The sequence below is a fragment of the Brienomyrus brachyistius genome, chromosome 3 (assembly GCF_023856365.1).
Source record: "Brienomyrus brachyistius isolate T26 chromosome 3, BBRACH_0.4, whole genome shotgun sequence".
Lineage (NCBI taxonomy): Eukaryota > Metazoa > Chordata > Actinopteri > Osteoglossiformes > Mormyridae > Brienomyrus > Brienomyrus brachyistius.
In genome coordinates this window covers 34,028,156-34,051,697 of record NC_064535.1, presented here as the reverse complement: position 1 = coordinate 34,051,697, position 23,542 = coordinate 34,028,156, and the positions used below count along the sequence as shown (strand labels likewise).

Genomic DNA, 23,542 nt, shown 5'->3' with positions numbered 1-23,542 from the left:
CTCTGTGTGATTGAGGTGTGTGTTTCAGGAGGTAGAGGAGCAGCATGTCCAAATGCCTGCCCCTCCGTTAGTCACAGCTTTCTTGACCAACTTGTTCTTGCTGCTGCATTGCCTTTAAAAGCAGTGTAACCTGTAGCATTGTGTCAAGTCCCTGTCTCCTGGGGTCTGAGGGGCCCCGGCGACGGGAAGGGCGCCTGGGGTCTGAGGGGCCCCGGCGACGGGAAGGGCTTCTGGGGTCTGAGGGGCCCCGGTGAGGGGAAGGGCTCCTGCGGTCTGAGGAGACCCGGTGATGGGTTTCATGCTCCACAGCACCAAGCTCCAAGCTGAACGCCGTTGTCAGGAAGCAGAGTAAAAGAGATTCCAGGTCTGGTCAGAGTCACTGTGGTGCTGGGTTAGAACTGCACTTCCATCTATGTCATACCTCATGCCTTGATAGCCTAGCAGAAACACGCACAGAACAGACAATGTGTTTTCTTTTAAAGCTGGGTTCATCATGACAGTGTAAGTACAGTGAGAGGATCATCTGAGGTAGGCGTCTGCCTGGCCTGGCTCCAGCTTCAAATTGTTGGGTGGAGATCAGGATTTCCTGGGGAGCCGGGGGGGCAGCTTACCAACCGGGGGGTTGATCTGCAGTGTACATTTAATAAGTGCATTAAATTTAATAAGTGTATGACAAGAACCCCCATCGAGCCTGGTCCAGTGTGTGCAGCGTGTCACTGCCTGCTGGTCCATGCTCAGCAGTCCATCACCAGGGGCGTCCCCTCCTTTCTGTTCCTCCATGGTGCTGTCTGATTTATCAGATTTATTCTGCTTGGTATCTGAAGGAGGATGGGGGGGGGACTCTCTCCTATCTGAGCATCATGACCGATCTCTGTAAATTGGCAGTGCGATTCGAGCACAAACCCTGCATCATCTGCAGCATCTGCAGTGCGATTCGAGCACAAACCCTGCAGCATCTGCAGTGCGATTCGAGCGCAAACCCTGCAGCATCTGCAGCCTGCCGGTTCGGTTCTCAGCCATCCATGTGGAGTTTGCTGCCCTCGCTGAGGTTTAGAAAGCAATATACAGTGTGTGAATATAGAAATATCAGTTCACAGTAATTGAAAGAATTTCCAGACGGATTTTCTTCAGTTACACAAATCTCTATGGAAACTCTCCCCCTCATCTGAGCTCATTACGATAATATTTGTATGTGATGCCATGGATTTAATGAAAACTAGGAAAAATGATTATTTGCTGAAACAGCAAGCTTTTCCTGTAGGTGTCCTCCAGAGCTTGTCTGTTCTGATATGCCCTCATGAATATTCTGTAATCATCCTTGTACAAACAGACCTGTGTTGGATTTCGCTGTGCCGTCAGTATCGCGGCCTTGGTGGTAGGGTCCATCTGCGGCGGGATGGGAACGTCCGGCCCAAGTGGCATAAAGCAGCAGAGCTTGAAATCAGCTCCTGCAAGTTTTTGTGTAGGACTCAAACCTGCAGAAGTTCCAAGCATTTGAGCATTCAGGACAAAGACAAGGCTCTGCACCATGTCCTGATCTGATAATGACTGTTTCTCTTTGTATGAGGGGCAGGTGATGGTCTATTAGCACGTAACACCCCCAGGCTGTGTCTCTTCATTGTCAGGCCTGTGATCTTTGTACGCTGGTGGCTGTGACTGATGCCATTATATTCCTTTACATACCACCCTGTGAACACCCCCACCACACCCCCGCATGCTCCACCGGTACGCAGCTGCTCGGCTCTTTCAGATCCCGCTATGGTACGATGCTGTAAACAACGCCGTCACACGGGGCCATTGATGTGTGACATCATGCCGCTGACGCTCCAGGGCCAGATGGGGGATTGGAGATAAATTAAAAGCTGAATTATTGATTGGGAGCCATTAATGTAGATGCTGTACATGGATATGGAGCCACACTCACACGTCTGTGCTGTAGGGGGCGCAAATTCACGCATGGATAACTGTGAGCTACATGCACGCTAACGGCGGTAAGTATACACAGCACCAGACGTGTAAAGCCAGTCCTTCCTCATCTCTTACTATATGTGTGCAAATGTGGAACAATGTTGATTTTAAGGTAATTCATACCCGCACTGTGGAAACACGTTAGTGAAAAACTGATTCAATTCTGTGTGTTCTAATATAACAACTTATGAAAAAATATTTTTATCAAATTTTACAAAACTCCCCCAAGCCAGATTGTTTCAAATTACTAAAGTTAAAAACTTGCTGCATCTCTGCCCCCAGTGGAAATCTTTCCGCTGCACGGGGAACAAATTCAGCTGCTAAGAATTCACTCAGTACCACAGAACCATTAGTGTTTGGCTTAACCGTCTCTGAAACCACAATGGACCACTGCAGAATTGACCAGATTGATCGACAAATTACAGCAAAAGGCAGAGGTAAAAAGAGGGCTGTGTGCTAGCAGCTGGAGGAGAGGTCATCACTTAGATACCATGCCATCTCACATCCTAATGGGCATCCGGCAGCAGCAGCAATGACAGGGCTGTGTTCCTCTATTCCTGCCCATCTGCTTTCCCACAATGCATGGTTTCATAAAATTTTAATTAGTTTGCTTTGCTGAATGGGCTTTGAAAACAGTCTGGGGAAGCGTAATTATGAATCTGGTCATCAGCGGTTCAATGAAAGCAAAACCATGGTCAGTCCCTTGCGTTTGATCCCTGCTTTTGTGTTCCCCAGATAGGGAGCCTTCCATAGGCGGCTTTCATAAGTGGAGTGCAATTAATCAAACGAGATTCCTGTTTGCAAATGGAACGATCAATGGGGGAATCAATGGCTGAGATGGATTTCAGAAGCTGGCCTAGCGGGTGGTGATGCATCTGGCCAGGCCTTGGGGCTTTGGGACTTTGTGACCTTGGGGCTTTGTGAATCTCCAGCCTTTGGGATGATTTTTTTAAATCTGATGAGTAGGAATAAAATGCTTCCTAACCTTTTTACAGCAGCAGAACTACCTCTGTTCCTGGGGAGTTAATGAGCCCTGATTAGCTGGGTGTGCATTTGTTGAATTTAAGACCCTGTGTGGTGAAGTACCTCTGCTTGGAGGACAGCTTCACCATTTCTGGGCCAAGAAAATCTTGCAGTCTAACTTCCCATCTTCCTCCCTCACGAGGCAGTAGCACAGTGAATCGCTGTCTGCTTTGTGTGAAAGTGCGTGCTCTGATCAATGATGCGATGACACCGAAAGCTGTTACGGGCGATGTAATTGGTCTGTTCCGCCTCTGCCTTTCAGTGTCAGAAATGATGAAAAGTGTGTCACATTTAATTGTACAACTGTATTTTTCAATGTACAGATTCAATCACTGCTTTAAATACTTTAAGGATGTGGGAAATGGCTTTTTAATGATGTCCCTTAAGGGAACAACGTGTAATGCACGTCTGATAAAAACGACTAATGAAATTAGCCAGCTTTTTGTTTTGCTTTTTGTATAATTTTGTAAAATATCTTTTGTGCACCTGAACAGTCAAAGCTCCAAGCGATGGTTGTTGGAGCTGTCGGTGGGGTTTTCGTAGATGACTCGAAGCTGTCGGTGGGGTTTTCGTAGATGACTCGAAGCTGTCGGTGGGGTTTTCGTAGATGACTCGAAGCTGTCGGTGGGGTTTTCGTAGATGACTCGAAGCTGTCGGTTGGGTTTCCGTAGATGACTCGAAGCTGTCGGTTGGGTTTTCGTAGATGACTCGAAGCTGTCGGTTGGGTTTCCGTAGATGACTCGAAGCTGTCGGTGGGGTTTTCGTAGATGACTCGAAGCTGTCGGTTGGGTTTTCGTAGATGACTCGAAGCTGTCGGTGGGGTTTTCGTAGATGACTCGAAGCTGTCGGTGGGGTTTTCGTAGATGACTCGAAGCTGTCGGTTGGGTTTTCGTAGATGACTCGAAGCTGTCGGTGGGGTTTTCGTAGATGACTCGAAGCTGTCGGTTGGGTTTTCGTAGATGACTCGAAGCTGTCGGTTGGGTTTTTGTAGATGACTCGAAGCTGTCGGTGGGGTTTTCGTAGATGACTCGAAGCTGTCGGTTGGGTTTTCGTAGATGACTCGAAGCTGTCGGTTGGGTTTTCGTAGATGACTCGAAGCTGTCGGTTGGGTTTTCGTAGATGAACCGAAGCGGTTGCTTTAGTGATGAGGGATTCAGAGCAGCTTGAAGTTCTTTCCAGCCCTTTGATTCCATTTCATGTAGTAAACAGATCCGTGTAGAGAAACATACTTGATTTTCCTTCTAGTGTCTTGCCAAATGGGTGTTTCTAATCAGCCTCTCTTTTCTGGTCTAGTAAACAAAGTCCCCTAATTTAATGACAGAAAGGTAATTGGATTGTACCTTTATAGCATAGACATCTCTGTCAGAAAGGCAAAATAAGCCTCAAAATTCTTTCCAGTCCCATCTATTTAAATCTCAGCTGGAAAGCGAAGGTCACTGGGAACTGTGCGTGTCGTGTTTTAGTATCAGAGTTTGGAGAGCCAAGATAAACAAAGATCGTCAAGAAGTAGCTTCCAAAAACTGACCAAGGGTCTAAAGTGATGCTGGTGTGAGAGATTCTTTTTTCACATGTAAATGTTTGGTCTTGGCCACCACATTGGGCTATTTCTAATGTCTGTGTTAAGACGTCACATTGTTTGACTAAGTGGTAATTCTTTATTAGTATCTTAAGGTATGAATGTTTGACGGAAGGAATGTCTCATACACTGAGAGCAGTTTCGAGTCCCTGGTTCACTCAGGTGTCGCGTGACTCCTTCTGGCTGTCAGCATCTTCCGCCTGCTGTATCGTGGAGAATGTGGCGGCAGCGTTGAGTTTCCCGTCCTCGTCCTCTGGTCTCTGTGGCTCTGGACATCTCTCTGTCGCAGTCTTGTGCTCCCACGCCTCTCCATCTCTGTGTTCAATACATAATTCTGGACTCGTATCAGAGGATTTGCAGAAAGCCCCAAGTGTGGCCAAGGTGCGCCACTCACAGTAATGAGTTTCATATTTCATATGTCTGTCAGGTCCCTTTCTGCGCTAAGAGACTGCCGGCTTATTGATACAGTGGCATTTTCATCAGTACCTTAAAGTCTGACTCCATTCCCGTGTTTATGTTTGCATGGCAGAATGTGCTGGTACAGGGGCCCTGACCAGGGGCTCGCTTGGGAGGGTCAGGATCTGAATGCTGATTGGTCCCACCCATCCCTTGGTCTCTATAATATGTATGAATTTTGTGTGTTCTATTTGGTTTCACATAAGGCACCCAGATAACAGCCAAGCCAGTCCCTAACCTAACAAAAGCCACTGTTTACCAGTGATCCCAGCCTCCTGTTTCCATGGCTGCCCGCTTAGTCTCCCCCATCCCCATTTAACCTCTGCCAGAGGAACACTTTGTAATCAGATCTGTTCCTTGTTGCCGAATCCCCCTGGCTCATGGATCTGTCTGCAGCTGGAGGCGTTCGGCTTAAGACGTCTCCAGAAAGTCTATGGTATCATCAAACATCAGAATGATATCTTCACAGATTAATATGATGAGAAATACATTTACTGACTATTTATTTATTTTTAGGATCACTTTTATTTGTGCTACATGGTCCATGTGCTCATGTCTGCCTGGTACAAGCTCCAGGGTGTTCTGCCGCAAATGTATCTTTTTCTCCTACATCTGATCCAAAAATGCCACTGCAATGGGTTGATGTGGCTTCATGAAGGTGTCAGGAGCTGTTCTCTCTGAACATGACTTATTTTCTGACTGATGGATCTTACTATGTCCTGGGAAGGGCTCCACTGAGGAGCAGTGAGACTCGTTGTCTAAGGAGCAGTGAGACCTGCTGTCTAAGGAGCAGTGAGACCTGCTGTCTAAGGAGCAGTGAGACCCGCTGTTTCAGGAGCAGTGAGACCCATTGTCTGAGGAGCAGTGAGACCTGCTGTTCTAGGAGCAGCGAGACCTGCATTCTGCACTCCTTGAGGCTGATTTCTTAGGAGGCATGAATATGACAGCTGAAGGCAACAGGAGCCACTTGAGATCCATTGGGATAGCTGGGCTGGGCTCCCCTGCTGTCTGTGTTTTAATGAGGCAATCAAACAACGGATCAGCATCTTATTTGCCACATATGCAGATAAACTTAGTACAGTGTGCAGTGACATGCTTGGTCGACCAAGAGGATGTGGCAGCAGGCAGATCCCCGCAACTCCTGAATAAGACGAGTGAGAACAGAAAATGGATGGAGGAATGAAATGATGTCATTTTTTTGTCCTTGATAGAGAATGAACAATCCACAAGGAGGTCCAGACTTAACAATAACCAAAAATGCATCCCTGGCCAGATTGAACTGTCTTGCTGACTGGACCCAATACTTTTGGGGGTAATCCACAGCATGTTGCTAATTAGCATGGTTGTTTCACTGATGGCCATCGTTTGGATTGACTGTGATGGTGTGCTCTGAACCACAAGCCTGGCAGTGGAGGGTGCGTCTGATGAAGAGCTTCTATCTGCGTGGCCCACTTGGGGGGTGTCCCCACTCATGGGGGCATTTACAGCGATGATGTATTCTATTTGCTGTCTCTCATCAGCGAGAGGGAGAGTGCTTTCACCTCAGTGGCACCCCCTGCCTGAACACTGTTCTCCAGCTTGACATCAAACCGGTAATTAGTTTCACTGCCACCAACCCCCCCCACCCAGCTTCCTGGGGGGTGTTTCCAAGCCTGTGTTCACCACACACTAATGACATGATGTCAAAGTCTTCAACTGTGCCTCCATTGTGGAAGTGCTGTAATTTGCCGTTATAGCGATAACAACCAGGCATATGCTAGCCAGGCATATTTGTGTCACTGCGTGTTTCATTTCAGGCACTTTCATATAAAGAGAGAAAATCTCATATTTCATCTGATGTATTACGAAATGTTGCTGGCAAATCTGAGAGCACATTTTACGGCAATGAAGCACTGTACCCTGGTGGGCCTGGCACTGGGTGCAGCCCACTGGAATTCAGCTATTTTTAAATGACACGGAAAAGAACACTAGGGGACACTCTGAAAGCTCAGCACGGCCCACTGTGAGCTTTATGCATGCAGGCTATAACTGAACTGGGTGTTATCATGAGCTGCCTGAGAGCCGTGGCGTGGGGGCCCAGGGCCCGACTCCTCAGGGGCCCACACCGCTGCGATCCTCAGCCTGGTGATGGCTGGGGGTGTCTTACACCCTCTTCCCGGTCAACCTCCCCCCAGAGTGAGGTATGACCTCCTCATCTTCCCAAAGGCATGCCTGTCCTCGTACCTGGACTTTGAGTCATTGTTTCTTACTTCTTAATGAGCGCTGTGTGTGAGGAGTGCAGTTAATTAGCCAAAGCATCTGGCACTGAACGTATGTAACGAGCCAATGTGACCATGTACTGCAGTGTCTCTAATACGCCACTGCAGAACTGAAATAGAGACCGGTTGTGTTAATGTGTTAATATGGTGTGTCTGTTACTGTGCTGGCCTTGGGGAATGGAACCATACTGCCCCCCCCCCCCCACCATATTTTTTTTCATTTCAGTGTTATGATTCCAGATAATCCCTGTAATGCATCCATAGACTTCCTGAAGAACATAATGTCACTTCTTTGGCAAGGTGCAGCCAAGGCCATTAAGGGGGCGCTGGCCTTTTGGAAGCTTATGCATTAGGACTCCACCCCATGAACAGACCTGTGGACCATTATGTGCTTGTTAGGCCTGCTGCTGTTTCCAGCCTGTGCCCAGTAAGCAAAACCTTCTTCCGCTTTGGGCAGCGCTCAGCCCGGCCCTGCATCTTCTTCCCTTCCCAGCTGCTCTGCTGCTGGAGTTTAGATTCTCAGGGCCTGAATGTCAATTAAAGTTCATAGCCACAAAATCAGAACTGTCAAAAATCAGAATCAGCCAGTCATACTTGCAAAAAAAATAGGACAAGACGATTGTAATCCATGCATCCCTAAGTTCGATTACCCTGAAAGATGGCTGGCCAGGTTAATGAGGCGGGACAGAGAGCTGCTGGCTAGCGGTCTGTGGACTGCCTCTTTATTTCAGAGATGGTCATTTTTTACCTGCACATTCAGTGCATGTTGGGATACTGGTGCCGCTTATAGTTATGAAGATCCTCCTACTAAATCAAATGACATGTATGTGAAATGGTGAGCCAGTGCTGTGCCGTTTTTCCCTTGAAGGAAGCAGAAGGTGGTGAGTCAGTAAGGGCTGTTTAATCCGTGTGAATATGCACTACAGACAGGTGGCACACTCCTTGTTTACACTTCACCCTGTTCTGGTTGCAGGATGGATGCATGGGTGGATGGACAGTGAAGCATTTCATAGATCAGAATTAATCCATCATCCCCGTTCAGCTGAATCTTCTCCAGAATTTGTTTCCCTCCCAAAAAGATGACGACCCAGCATCTAGAGCTGTGGATTTAAGCGAACAAATGCAGATGCTTTAGAGCCTCTTTATACTATGGGGGGAGGCTCTATTTTTAGTATCGTGTGTCTTGTGGGGGTGTGATAAGCTGCAGCCTGGTGTGGGGGGGTGCGGTCTGGGATGGTGGTGGTGTCAGCAGCAGCTGCTGGCCTGGCTACAGTATGTGCTGAAAATACTCCCTTCCTGCCCAGGTTCTATGAGCTCCCCCCCCCCCCCGAGGAAAGTCTAGATTACACCCCCCTCTGACTGCTCTGCCATGTCTCTAATTAAGGATCATGGCTGCCTGTCAGTCCGTGTGGAATAACCCAAGGTTATTTGCTGCTGGCAGTTCTCTGTAGCAGGACCATGTGGGGGGCCGTGAGTGACGTGATCCCCGCCGTTATGGAGAGCCAGTGTGTGACGTGATCCCCGCCATTATGGAGAGCCAGTGTGTGACGTGATCCCCGCCATTATGGAGAGCCAGTGTGTGACGTGATCCCCGCCATTATGGAGAGCCAGTGTGTGACGTGATCCCCGCCATTATGGAGAGCCAGTGTGTGACGTGATCCCTGCCATTATGGAGAGCCAGTGTGTGACGTGATCCCCGCCATTATGGAGAGCCAGTGTGTGACGTGATCCCAGCCATTATGGAGAGCCAGTGTTGATCCCCAGCAGTTCGGCATGTTTAGACTGTGTGGGATGTGATTCCTGCCGTTACAGAGAGCCAATGTTAATCCCCGGCAGATTGTTGTATGCTGACCACGCTTGATCCGATTCCTGAAAACCGGCACTGAACCCCCACAGTTGATCACTGGCAGTTTGCTGTATACGGACCATGCATGATGTGATTCCTGCCCTTACGGACAGCCAGTGTTGATACCCTACAGTTTGCTGCGTGTTGATTATGTGTGATGTGATTCCTGTCCTTACGGACAGCCAGCGTTGATCCCTGGCACTTAACCCCCTGAAACGTGCTTTATGGCTGCTGGTTGGATGGCTGACACTGAGCTTGCAAACCAAGCTTGGCTTCTACATGTGGGTGTAAAGTTAAGAGCATGATTGGATATGTGAGAACCAACACATTCCATTCTCATACTTAAAAAGCTTCATTTCACTCACTCCACAGTATCCCTTACAAACATAATGCTTGTGGGATGTTCTTTCCCTGAAATTCACTGGATTCTTCACTGCTCCAGAATGAGACAGATGACCAACATTCTGATTCACTGTATCTTTTCTTCTTGTTCCAGACCTTGGCGTCTGCGGCAGAAAGCTTCCAGATGAAGCACCAGTGGCGAGATGATTTCACGGTCAGTGCCAGCTGACACCCACACTTATGGCGCCACTTGGCTTGGCATCCATATAATCTGTCCATTCATTCATCCATCCATCCATCCGTCCAATCATCCATCCATCCATCCATCCATCCATCCATCCAATCATCCATCCTCCCTGAATCTGCTGGTCTTGCTGAAAACAGCGCATTTGGGTTATTGCATGTACCTCTGGTAGTGAATGTGTGATTTACTTTTACATGCCAATCTCTGGATTGTTAAGCATTGAAATAATGGGTTATTGACACAACATGCTGGGTCTCCCAGTGTACAGCCTTGAGTGGCGTATTTTAATGCGTTCGTAAGCAGCCCTCTACTGCATGTCTGTGATAACCGCATAATGCATAGTATAATAATCTTATATTCCCTCATTTCTCTCTTTATCATGCTGTGTGGTCCTATCACATTGATCACCTGCTCACATCTTTGCTATGTCAGAATTAGATGCAGGACTCAGAATTCCATTAGACATGCTTTCACAGCAGTTAATTGTGTTTGCATTTAAGGTAGCATAGTGTGTGATAGGCGTCCTGAGGCCAACTCCCCCCACATTGCCTGTCTGTTCTTATCCAGTTTCTTCACAGCCAACATGGCCTGTATGAAAGCCCTGATTTGAAAGGTTTATATTTTTTGTGTAAAATGTCGACCCTCTTCAGCCTGATGTCTTCCTGTTCCTGCCACTATAAGCGACTGCAAAGCTAATTAAATTACTAATCAATGTCTTTCTCTTTTTCAGGATGATATTGTTTATTATAACGCTAAAGACGATGTAAGTACCGTTTTGTTTCTATATGAATTTTTGCATCCATTTTCTGAATCTCATGGCAGACTTTGCTGCCTCTGGCCACATGCTGAGTTTCTCTCAGCGTGTAATGGAGCAGGGAGAAGCTTCCCTGTATCTGCCGAGGTGCCAGTCACCCACCCAGCTTGGTCACCACATCGGTCTCTGTCACCGCTGGCTCAGCATGGGGTCCCACACTTTCTCCCCAGTGGTGGGCAGATGAAGTGCCTGACTGAGAAACAAGAGCATTTCAAAGCGATGATGCGCATAAGATTAAAGGTCAAACAGCAACAAACAGTGTCTCTTTCCGTTTGAACACGTTAGGGTTAAACTTAAGAGAACTGTTTATGGTTAAACCTCAAGCTAATGGGCCACGAACCCCAGGGCGGAGGGTGTGCCCCCACCCTTAGGGAAAAGATGCTTCCTAGTGCCACTGTTGTTAAGATAAGAGGGGAGGGGTGCTTTTATAATGCCAGTGGCTCCATCTTGCTTAGGATGTTGTGAAACGTGTAAACGCATCAGCGATTTGTTCAATCAGTCTCTGATCTGATTTGCTGCATGCCAAACGTGAAGCATTAGCTTTGTAAGGTTCCCTGACGTGAGTAACGTTCATCCAGGTGCTGGGCTGTTCTGCTGAAAGCTTGAGAAGAAGCTCTCTGATCTTCCCAGAATAGTTATTTCTCATTTTTCGGCTTTATTTTTTTTATTAAAGTCTCTGAAATCCCGATAGAGCTGAATCTAATGCGTTTTACGGCTGAGCCGCTGTGATTGTGGTATTGTAACGCGCTTTGCTCAGAGACTGCATCCTGTCTGTCTGAGAATTAATCCTGGAGGGGTTTGAAGATGGATCAGAGTGTAATCCTGCTCCTCAGGTTTTCCAAAGACTCAAATTCATCTGTTCCTTGCATAAAATGTCAGTCTGGTTCTAATTGACATTTCTGGGTGTCTAACAAAGGAAGCTTGCAGTCAGACAGCCCCTGGCCGACCTTGCGGATCAGCTTCCCAATGTTCGCATGAAATCAAAATATGTTATAAGAATGAGGTGGGAATTCGTTTCTCCATACAGGACATTCAGGCAAGAAGAGACCAATTACATCTCAAGCTGAAGTTAATTACAAATCCCCGCCCCCTCCCCCCCACTCCCGGTGAGAATAATGTTCCCCATTATAAGGTGTCTGCCTACCTTAGAATCCCATAAGTGGTGGTGCTCTTCAGATTCCTGCAGTCTCGCTATTGGACTAACCTTCAGTGACACCTATTCGGAAAACATCACTTTCTGGGAGTGACTCGCTGCTACGCTGTTGACTCCACCTTCTTTTGTATTTTGAGCATGGACAACCCTCTCCCCCCCACCCCACCCTCACAGTTTCTTGTGCCTTGACACTACTTATCCATCCACAGGTCACGTCCAATGACACCTTGAAAAGCAGGATCAAGCCGGAGTTCCAGGAGGACCCAATGTTCAAACGGCCAATCTCCTACAATCACACGGCGGTCCACATCCCCACAGACATCTACGAGGGCTGTGAGTGCTGCCAATGACCTCTCTGGCATTCTGGACCTCATGTCTCTGCTCCGAGAGGCACATTTAATGAGTGTGATGGTGCCTCATTAATCCTATCTACCTGATCTGTCTATTCCATTTTAATAACGACCAAACTAGCACTGGTCACCGATGATGTTAGATTTGGGTGAATATTCTGATACACAATAAGCTATAATGTAGTGCACATCTGTAAGGAGTCTCAGGTCATTTCAGGGAAAAATGCTGATTTACTGAACAGTGAAATAATACAGTGATGTACATGTAATACAGTGATGCACATGTAATACAGTGCTGACATCCGCTGGGTATTGAAATGCCGGTCAGATAAAAATAAGGGCAGTTCTTTACCCCCCCCTTCCAAAAAAAAGCCATCTATTTATCCATTAATTTTCCTAATGTGTTAGTGTTTTGGTGTGGTATCACTTAGGTATCGCTATCGAAATGTTTTAGGCAGGCATCTCATCGAAGTCATGATTTTGGTATCGTGACAACACTAGTGGGTAATGACCCTCTAAGCAGTTGGTCTATGTAGATGCCTGTGTGCCATAGTGAACTGCACATGCAGTGAACGGATGAGGCGCACATGCAGTGAACGGAGAAGGTGCACATGCAGTGAAAGGAGAACGCGGACATGCAGTGAAAGGAGAACGCGGACATGCAGTGTCCGTATCGCTCGCAGCCTTGACATCTGACACTGACTGTTCCCACGGCGAGTTATTTTGGGATTTTCCTTTCGTTCCCTGAGACCCGTTTGCCTGAATCGCTCATGAGCAAATAGCCCCAGGCAGGAATCTTTATGCTCCTGCATGACCGGAATATTGGGGAGGGGGGGGCAAGACGTCTTTCCGAGTGCTGCGTGCTGCATTTGTGTGTTTAATATCTCTCTTTGCTTATCTCACTCTTGAAAATCTCACTCTCTCCAGCTGCAAAAATATGGTATAAATGTGTTAGTGCAAGCGGCCCCAGGGATGGCATAGAGCATCAGAGCGTAGTGTACAGTAACATAGCGCAGTGTGGTGTAGAGTCACATAGCATAGCCTATGTAGTAGCACAGCGTAGCTTAGCATAGCATGTAGCAGCAGCGTGTAGCATAGCGCATGAGGAAGCCACCCATGGGAGCTGCTGTAAGCATTCGTACCCGTAGCTGGCTGCTTAAGGCTTTCTGGGCATTAATGAAATGCATCCCTTTTCTTCACATTTGAATTTGAATGCTTTAACACAGACAAATGCAAACTTTCTCCCTGGTTTTTGTGGCTATGAGCTCACTGACCTCATCTGTGTCTGAGGTGTTAAACGCTGTTACATCAAGCTCCTTTAATAGTTTAAGTGATTTTAAAGGGCGGCTTAATTTTTAATGAGATTAAATGATTTGATGCTTTTTTTAAAAGCACATCAGAGTCACTGTTCCTTTCTTAGTGTGTGCTGAGTTCTATCTCACCATCTTTCCACCATTCATACAAACAAGTCAATATGTCTCACCTGGACACGTGTTCAGTGCAAGTCACAGGAAAGTAAAGCCCTCGTTAGCATTTCACCATACCACTCAAGGGCACTGGCCATTCGCCACTGTGGATTTAATAAACTGAATATGTCTGAGTGGATATTAACTGCATGGTTTCCTTGGCAGACCTGTGAGCTCATGAAGTCGCTTGAGAAAGTTAAGTACGCTGAGGAGAATCCATTAGGAACTTCTGACAGCATAGGCTCGAAATGCTCTGTTCTGCAAAAAGCGAGTAATTGGAATGTGTGTGTGTGTGTGTGTGTGTGTGTGTGTGTGTGTGTGTGTGGATTATGTTTTTTTTATTACATTGTGAAGACCAGATGTTCCCCAACACCATTATAGGGGTCAGGAACTTGGGCTGCTATGAGCAGAACTTTTTCTCCTGATTCTCTGGAGGTCTGAGAACATCAGCAGTGATCCGATTGTCCTTTGGCAGATGCTGATAATGTCTGTGCATTTTTACTGCTACTGGTGGCAGGGAAGCACTTTTTCCATTTCAAATGATTGGAAATTGTCTCTAAAGAGCTGTTTGTATAGTAATAGTGAGGGCTTTAGAGCTGCTGAAATCTGAGAGCACCTGGGGTATAATTACTACTATTATTTTATTATCCATCCCTCCCTCCCTCCCACCCTCCCTCCGTTCGTCCATCCATCCTAAGGAGTTTTGTTGAATGTTTCTGTGCAATCAATGGAAATGGGAAGATCTGCCGAAAAGCCCGGCCCACGCAGGGTGAACATGCAAACTTCACACATAAAGCAGTGGCATGTGATGACAGTGCTGCCAGCTGTGGCAGTGTGCCCCCCCTCGACACTGGGTCTGCATGACACGGGATGTTAATATCGACATGGCATTTCATGCACATGCAACTGCATCATCGCAAGGCGCCCAAGCGACTGATGGACATTGGTGCACTTCATGCGTATTTCACCTGCTTACATTTATCTATTCTGTATATAAAATATTTCACATACTTATTGATATATTATGTATCTCACGTATCTATCCAGACTGATCAGTACTCATATCTGTGTCTGTATGTCATATCTACTCTCCGTTGTATATAATACTCCTGTAAGTACTACCTGCAAATTCAAATTCCATACATTTACATTTACAGTGTGTTCTCATTTGTATGTTGCCTCATTGCACCTTACTGTCTATTGCACTGTAATGTGCTATTTGTACCCACTGTCTATTGCACTGTAATGTGCTATTTGTACCCACTGTCTATTGCACTGTAATGTGCAATTTGCATCCACTGTCTATTGCACTGTAATGTGCTATTTGCACCCACTGTCTATTGCACTGTAATGTGCTATTTGTACCCACTGTCTATTGCACCTTCTGCTAATATTTGCACGAGAAAGAACATGTTAATCAGTGCATTTTAGTAATCGAGTTTAACGGCATAATTATGAGAGATGCATTACCATCAATGATACAGGACTAGTTCACTTCATACATTACAGATCATTACAGATCTCTTAACCAGTTATTGTGGATTATGCCCAATATCCTTAATGTCTTCCCTGGTCTCTTGGAAGACTGCCCTAAACAGTTTAATTAAATCCGTCTTATTTTTCCATATGAAAAAGCAACATAAGGGCCACTGAGGACTTCAAAGCTAAGCCCTGTCATTAGAATATGGTGCTATTGGAGAGCTTCCTTAGAAGTGTCACCACTTAATGCCAGACATTTATTTTAAGTGGACTCCTGGGTCTCTTTGTAATTGTAAATGCTCCTTTCTGGGATAATACGCTTCCTTCTGATTGGTTGACCAACCACTGATCTCGCTGTCCACATCTATAATCCATCAGCAAAGGAATCGGTATATTTACATATTTGCGCCCGAGACTTACATTTATATCTCGCATGTGACACAGCTGAATTGCTTTGTTAGTAAAACTATGAGAAGAGGGGAGAGCTTTCAGGCAGTGACCCCGGTGTGGGGGAGGCACTGGGCCCTGGGGACGGGCCACGGACAGGGAATTTAACTGGGAATTCATTAGGTGAATGCCATTGGTACCAGGTGGGTTTTCTCCGGCCCTGTGTAGCGAGCTCGTCCTACAGCTACTTCATTCTGGGGGCGCCGTGAGCAAAGATGCTGCAATAATCTGTCTGTATAAGAAACCGGGCTCCAGTGAAGAGAGGAGTCGCCTGGAATGTCGCGTGGATCTGCAGATGGGAAGCATGAGTGAGGAGCGTGCATGAGGGAGCGTGGGGTACGTGTGTGTGATCCCAGAGACGCAGAGGAGACAGCCCCCCGCCAACTTACGGTATATAACCTAAATATAAATAGTTATAAATGTATACAATTCCAGTGTCCTGATACCAGAGGTTGTTGCTTACGGCTGTTTCTCATCTGTGCTGTTAATCTTGGGAGAGCAACAGCAGAGCTGTGAGGCTGGAGTAGCTGATGCGCCGCCAGGGTCCCCAGGCTGTTAAAAGTGGGGTGTAAATTCAGAGCCGCATCCCCAGAACTCGCCGTCACCATCGCCATGTTTGTCTGCCATGGCCCCTTTGGGTTTCTCTGGATGGGACATTTACATGGCCACCTGTCACCCCAGCAGGGCTCCAAATGGATCTGCTCAGACCCTGGCTAGATATCCCACCTTTTCTTCGGCAGCTCTGTCTTCCTTGATTTGCATTTCTGACTAATGAATCACTGCTTGTGGTTCATCTTTCGCACTTTTCAGCCGTGGTATTTACTGAGTTAGAGCCGGGATCCAAACCTCTCTGTAATCGCTGGCACTGCATCAGCACCGTACACTGCATGCATCTCGCACTGCCATCGCACATAGTGCCTCACTCAGATCTTTCCTTTATTCGTAATTTTGTTTTTGCATTTTCGGGGGAACAGTGTGTGACAGAATTCCGGGATACAGGCCGGGCTCCAGCTTTGAATTGTTGGCTGCTATTATCTGGGTGGGGTGACTTAAAAGCTTGCCGAGGGGAGGGGGGGTGCCTATAGATCGATCGGATTTAATACCCTTGACTGGTCCATTTTCCCTGAAGTGGAGCATGTGGGCTGAGCTTATAAAAGGGTGTTGGCTGAGCTCCCCCTGCGCCCCCACAGGCCCCCACTGAGCCCTCTTTCTCCTTGGGTTACTCCAGCCACCATCGTGCTGAACGAGCTGAACTGGACGGAGGCCCTGGACGACGTCTTCAGGAAGAACCAGGAGGAGGACCCCACGCTGCTGTGGCAGGTTTTCGGCAGTGCTACTGGCCTGGCTCGCTTTTACCCAGGTAAGATCCTCCTGGCAGAAACCCAGCGGAGATCTGGTCTGACTCCTGACCCTAGGGAGATACATGCACTTTGTACAGGCACATTTCTCACCTGGCTTTGGGAAATACTGCTCTTAATTTATTCTGGAATGTCATATCTCATCCTCACGTAAGCACACAGGTTATTCTGGCAGCCTGGTAACAGTTTGATATCACTGTACACACCAATTTTCCTCGACATTCCCAATATGTTTATGGTGTGTGACTTTTTTCCTCGTAAGTAAACAGTCATTCTTATCAGCATAATTTTCCAGGTTTCCAAAACGCAGGTGCATGTCTGTTGACGGTTTCTATGGTAACTTCCCTGTTATGACTTTCAGGAAACACTATTACATACCTTGGGCTTTAAGCAACCCTTACACTTTTTGTGTGTGTTCATGTGACGTCCCACTGTGGTCACCCCCCCCCCCCCACCCCTACATATCAGTTCACAATTTGCTTGATTTACACCTTCTGTGGTGCATAAAGGTTCAGGAAGGGACCCAGCTGGGGGTCTGTGAAAGGGGACCCCAGTCAACAACAAACTCTTTCTTTTTGCAGCATCGCCATGGATAGAAACCGACGAAATACCCGGCAGGATCGACCTGTACGACGTCCGCCGGAGGCCATGGTGAGTGAGCCCCACCTGTCCAGCTTGCCAGCCTCCTGTTTTTTTCATCCTAACACTTACTCACTGGATTCCCTCTGGTACTGGTGAAGCTATTTTTAACTGTAGAGGAAACATCTATACAGAAGCATCCATGGTGATTTTATCTATATATTTTTTGTTTAGTTTCTAAAAACAGAAAGATCAGAGAAACATGGGAATGTGTAATAGAATTTGTGCATGTAGCAAAAGGAGTGGAACAGGCCCTTCTCAATGGTTACCTTCAGGGGCCTATGCAAAGCTGACCCTGCCCTGCAGATAACTCTCTTCTGTAGACCTCCCTGCCCTGTAGACCTCCCTGCTCTGTGACCCTACCCTGCCCTGTAGACCTCCCTGCCATGTAGACCTCCCTGCACTGTAGACCTCCCTGCCCTGTAGACCTCCCTGCTCTGTGACCCTACCTTGCCAAGCTTGTGTAGTTTTTCAGATGTAAGCTGCACCAGTCATCCTGGCTGACCAGGTTTTACTTTCCCTCCTCTAAGGTACATACAGGGTGCATCCTCCCCAAAGGACATGCTGATCCTCGTAGACGCGTAAGTGACATACCTTAGACCAGGGATGATCAAAATTAGTCTCTAGTCAAGCCATATGATTTATTAACAGCTATGATGGAGCCTGTCAACTGAGCCCTACAGAACATTTTAAATTAGCATGTTGGCAACATATCAAGATATTGTTTGAAAATACCACCAAAATATGTGTAATATAAAAGCACACAAGAGATATAAAGTAACTGCAACATAAACTGTGAGCCATCTGATTTTAAAAGGCACATAATATGATACACAGCATAAAACAGGAAAAAGCGCAGAAGACCGACACAGACGTCCGTCTGTACCAATGGCAGTCGGCTTCGGAAGGAACACATAATTCATGCTGGACGCTCATCTCAGCGGGATATCCTGCTCACCCACAATGATTCCTCCCAGTGACTTTCCAGCTCCTCCTAGTGGTCAGGCAGCATAATGCGCTAGTCTTCATTTCAAAGTGCTTTTAATTTGTTCACTTATAAAAAACACATTTGTGCACAGTGAGTGGCCAGGAAAAAAGAAGTGGGGTGAGGGGGGCGAATGCAGTCGTCTAACCCTGCTTTAGACCTTTAGATCTCAAAACGAGATCCATCGGGTGAACATGAGCACCTGAGCACATGGAGTCATGGAAAGGAAGCTATTTTCAGCGACGGTGGTTCCCCTCAGACCACACCTTACCCCGGGGCGAGCAGGGAGCCCCAGTAACAGCAAAGCCACCTCTGTGTGTTCAACTGAATCGGGGAAACCGGAACGTCTATGCAGTGGCACAGCATGCGAACGCCTCGCAGTCCGGTGTGTAAACATATGGGTGCAGAAGCAGATGCTACTTGGGTCACATTTCTGCTGCCCTGTAACCATTTTGGGCAGCTAACCATAGCAATATATTATATTATATGTAGTGCTTTGGTTAATGTTGGTTAATGAGCACTGAGCGATTCCCCTCTCAGTCTCAGTGTAGATGTATGTGTGTCACGACTGGGACATTAGGCAGGATGACCTTCATCCTGTATCCCAATTAAACGCTGGGCGAAATGGGATCTGTGGCATCCGGCCAGGAGCAGATGAGAATGAGAAAAATTCAAATTAATTGATGCCTGCCTCCCAACCCTTACTGAGTGTTGGTGAGCTCTGCTTGAGAACCACCGTAGCTGGAGTCCGCATGCCTTGATAACGATATGAAGACCCTTCACATTGCAAGCCTTTGGTGTGGAGAACTAGTGCTAAATAATGACAATAAACTATAACAGTGCAGAGAATGTCGGGGAAAGTACCGCGTGGAATTCCATAGTAACGGCTCTGTAATACATAGTGTCGCACAGGGGGCTGTACAGTGAAACATAGTCTCATTACACAGTCATTTGTGCAGTGATAAATAGCATTGTGGCGGGTGGTGCAGTAATAAATAGTATCGCACAGGGGGCTGTACAGTAATATGCAGTATTGCTCAGTGAGTTGTACAGTGAGAAATAGTCTTACAGTAGGTTGTACAGTAATAAATAGTATCACGCGGTTCAGGTCCACTTAGAGCCTCCACCACTGGGTGACTCATTGTCGAGCTGAATGGCCTTATATAGTGCTCCGTGCAGCTGTCTGACTTTCCCTTAAGCCTTGGATGTGTTGGGCTGGTTGTAACTTTTTTAGGCTTCTCGAGAGTCTGCAGAGATGACTTAGTGTGCTGTGAAGGTTTCTTTCCACGTGTAACCTAGATGTTGGCTGTATCCCTCTGTAAATCCTCTAGAGCTTCTCTCTACTGCAGTGTCTCCGATACCAGTTGGGTCTCTTCCAGGTTAATGGGTTTCTCCTCTAAACTTTACAGCCAGGTCTAGGAATATCTCGGCAGCATCACTCCTGTCATCTTACCGAAGTGCAGTTTGTCCGTTCTGTTTCAGCTGTTGTATTCTTTACGGTTGGCAGTGAGATGTTCTCAGAATCACTCATATCTCACACAGTGGAGTATGAAAGCACTTCTGTATGTTTCTCACTTCAGTGGAATTAAATGACTCCAGTTCAGTAATGAAACATTGACAATGACACCAAGAGCCACGCAGCCTCACAGTGCTGACAGTTATTGTTGTATCTGTATATAACACATACAGTATATAACAATATACAGTGAGGGAAATAATTATTTGACCCCCTGCTGAATTCTTAAGTTGACCCATTTATAAAGGACGTGCTGCCCGGTTTGACACTCTTCCTGACCTTTAACAGGAGTGGCAGTGTGTCTGGTCTGACCCTCAAGCTGATCAGAACCTCAGTCAGCGAGATGCTGGAGACCCTGTCAGATGATGACTACGTCAATGTCGCCTACGTGAGTTTCTCCTTAGCGTGCTGTTACCATGAGATGTGTTGGTCCGGCCTCCTGATTTCTCTGTGGGATGCATGAAGTCACATGAAAATTTTGCACTTCGGCTGAACTGATGTAATGAAAAGTGTCTGTACAATAATGTACTTTAGTATTAATGTCGATAATGTCTTACTGTATGTAATGTATCAATTAAACTTCATCATAGCATGATTTTTGTGTACATGCATATACAGTCAGGTCCATAAATATTGGGACATCGACACAATTCTAATCTTAATGGCTCTATACACCACCACAATGGATTTGAAATGAAATAAAGATGTGCTTTAACTGCAGACTTTCAGCTTTAATTTGAGGGTATTTACATACAAATCAGGTGAACGGTGTAGGAATTACAGCAGTTTGTATATGTGCCTCCCACTTTTTAAGGGACCAAAAGTAATGGGAGAAATTAAAAATCATAAATCAAACTTTCACTTTTTAATACTTGGTTGCAAATCCTTTGCAGTCAATTACAGCCTGAAGTCCGGAATGCACAGGCATCATCAAACGCTGGGTTACATCCCTAGTGATGCTCTGCCAGGCCTCTACTGCAACTGTCTTCAGTTCCTGCTTGTTCTTGGGGCATTTCCCCTTCAGTTTTGTCTTTAGCAAGTGAAATGCACACTCAATCGGATTCAGGTCAAGTGATTGACTTGGCCATTGCATAACATTCCACTTCTTTGCCTTAAAAAACTCTTTGGTTGCTTTCGCAGTATGCTTCGGGTCATTGTCCATCTGCATTATGAAGCGCCGTCCAATGAGTTCTGAAGCATTTGGTTGAATATGAGCAGATAATATTGCCGAAACACTTCAGGAATTCATCCTGCTGCTTTTGTCAGCAGGCACATCATCAATAAATACAAGGGAACCAGTTCCAGTGGCAGCCATACATGCCCACACCCTGACACTACCACCACCATGCTTCACTGATGAGGTGGTATGTTTTGGATCATGAGCAGTTCCTTTCCTTCTCCATACTCTTCTCTTCCCATCACTCTGGTACAAGTTGATCTTTGTCTCATCTGTCCATAGGATGTTGCTCCAGAACTGTAAAGGCTTTTTTAGATGTTGTTTGGCAAACTCTAATCTGGCCTTTCTGTTTTTGAGGCTCACCAATGGTTTACATGTAGTGTTGAACCCTCTGTATTCATTCTGGTGAAGTCATCTCTTGATTGTTGACTTTTACACGCATACACCTACCTCCTGGAGAGTGTTCTTGATCTGACCAACTGTTCTGAAGGGGTTTTTCTTCACCAGGGAAAGATTTCTTCGGTCATCCACCACAGTTGTTTTCCGTGGTCTTCCCAGTCTTTTGGTGTTACTGAGCTCACTGGCGCGGTCTTTCTTTTTAAGAATGTTCCAAACAGTTGATTTGGCTACACCTAATGTATTTGCTATCTCTCTGATGGGTTTGTTTTTATTTTTCAGCCTAATGATGGCTTGCTTCACTGATAGTGACAGCTCTTTGCATCTCATATTGAGAGTTGACAGCAACAGATTCCAAATGCAAATAGCACACTTGAAATGAACTCTAGACCTTTTATCTGCTGCTTGTAAATTAGATAATGAGGGAATGACACACACTTGGCCATGGAACAGCTGAGCAGCCAGTTGTCCCAATACTTTTGGTCCCTTAAAAAGTGAGAGGCACATATACAAACTGCTGTAATTCCTACACCGTTCACCTGATTTGTATGTAAATACCCTCCAATTAAAGCTGAAAGTCTGCAGTTAAAGCACATCTTGTTCGTTTCATTTCAAATCCATTGTGGTGGTGTATAGAGCCAAAAAGATTAGAATTGTGTCGATGTCCCAATATTTATGGACCTGACTGTATGTGAGGTGCTATTATCTGTCTGCGGTAGGTTTTTTGAACGTATCAAACGGGTTCATAGTGTACTTTATTTTTATAATTTCATGTCATAATCGGGACTGTGTAGTTATCCAAAAGTTTAAGAGAGTTTATTTAAGATTTTGGGATGTTAGGAAGCTTCTGCAATACACATTTCCCATGTTAAGTTAGGTTAAGAACAACTTAGGAATTGTTCATCTGATTCTAACCATAGTCACGATTGTTACCAAACACTTCAGATACTGTATGATCTGCAGGTTAGGAAGTGTCTGTAATGCAGCCCCTGCACGGAATACACAGAATGCCGTTATAAATAAGAATTCAGTCAACTAGGTGAGATCGATCTCTTGTGTAACCAATCAGATATTGTGTTTCGCTTAGAGCCCGCCCACTGAGTTTAATGTGTGACTTTGACAGACAGTTTGAATGGCTACTGGTATCATTTAAATGGTCATTTAAATAACCATTTAAATAACAATTTAAATGATTATTTAAATAAATTTCAATGATTTAAATAATTATTTACATGATATAGTTATTGAATATTGTCAAGAAATTACCCCCCCCCCCCCATACCTCTGGGCAAAGTGGGCCCCTCAAGTATGGAAGGGGAAGGAGTCCTCAGAGCGGGTCCGGAATTCCATACACGTAGAGGATACCTCCCTGGGGGCCGGATGTTTGTTCTAAAAGGGGAGACGGGTCATTAATAAGATATATGGACCTGACTCAAGTCGAATGTTTGAAAGGTAGAGTTTAATGAAATCACTACCTTTGTGTCTGGTGAGCTGGACTGAGATTCCAGAATCCGATAACTGGGAGTCTGCAACGTGGGGACCAATTGCCAAATTTCTGTAAGACAAATCCTCGGCCTGTTAATTCATTTTTAATAATCCAAATATTGGCCAGTTACTTTCCCTCTACCTCTGAAATGTATTATCGTTACTCTGTTAGTGAGCTAAATTCTGAAATGCATCCAAGAATCATAAAACTTAATTTTAATGAATTTTTGCCTGAAATTCTGTTTTTTTATTTAATTAAGGTGACACGTCAACATTCTTTTCACTGAAATGCCTTGCTAATAAATGTAGTTCTCCAGAAGACCCTCTAGGGGGCAGTGGTTCTGCATATTTTGTGGAGGTTAAGTTAATCCTGTCATCCTTGCGACTCTGGTTCTGCTTCTCGGTGGTGGTTCAGAGTTGATGTAATGGCCTCCTGCACCAGCATGCTGTGAATCAGATGCTCGCAGACTCAGGAGGATGTAGGTATCCATGGTTACACCCCGTATCAGTGTGACGTTCACCTGAGAGCCAAATGGACAGCAAGAGCTGACAAAGACCTGACTA

At 46.0% G+C, this 23,542-nt stretch overlaps 1 protein-coding gene across 1 annotated transcript in view; it reads left to right on the top strand.

Annotated features, from left to right (window-relative positions):
* Positions 1-23,542, top strand: part of LOC125738686 (voltage-dependent calcium channel subunit alpha-2/delta-1-like) — a 70,839-nt gene that overhangs the window by 11,878 nt on the left and 35,419 nt on the right. Inside the window, exons 4-10 of the mRNA XM_049007885.1 lie at positions 9,624-9,683; positions 10,444-10,476; positions 11,890-12,013; positions 16,651-16,782; positions 17,362-17,431; positions 17,950-18,000; positions 20,209-20,308. Of these exons, the coding sequence (XP_048863842.1) occupies positions 9,624-9,683; positions 10,444-10,476; positions 11,890-12,013; positions 16,651-16,782; positions 17,362-17,431; positions 17,950-18,000; positions 20,209-20,308 (570 nt within the window). The remainder of the gene's footprint in view (positions 1-9,623; positions 9,684-10,443; positions 10,477-11,889; positions 12,014-16,650; positions 16,783-17,361; positions 17,432-17,949; positions 18,001-20,208; positions 20,309-23,542) is intronic.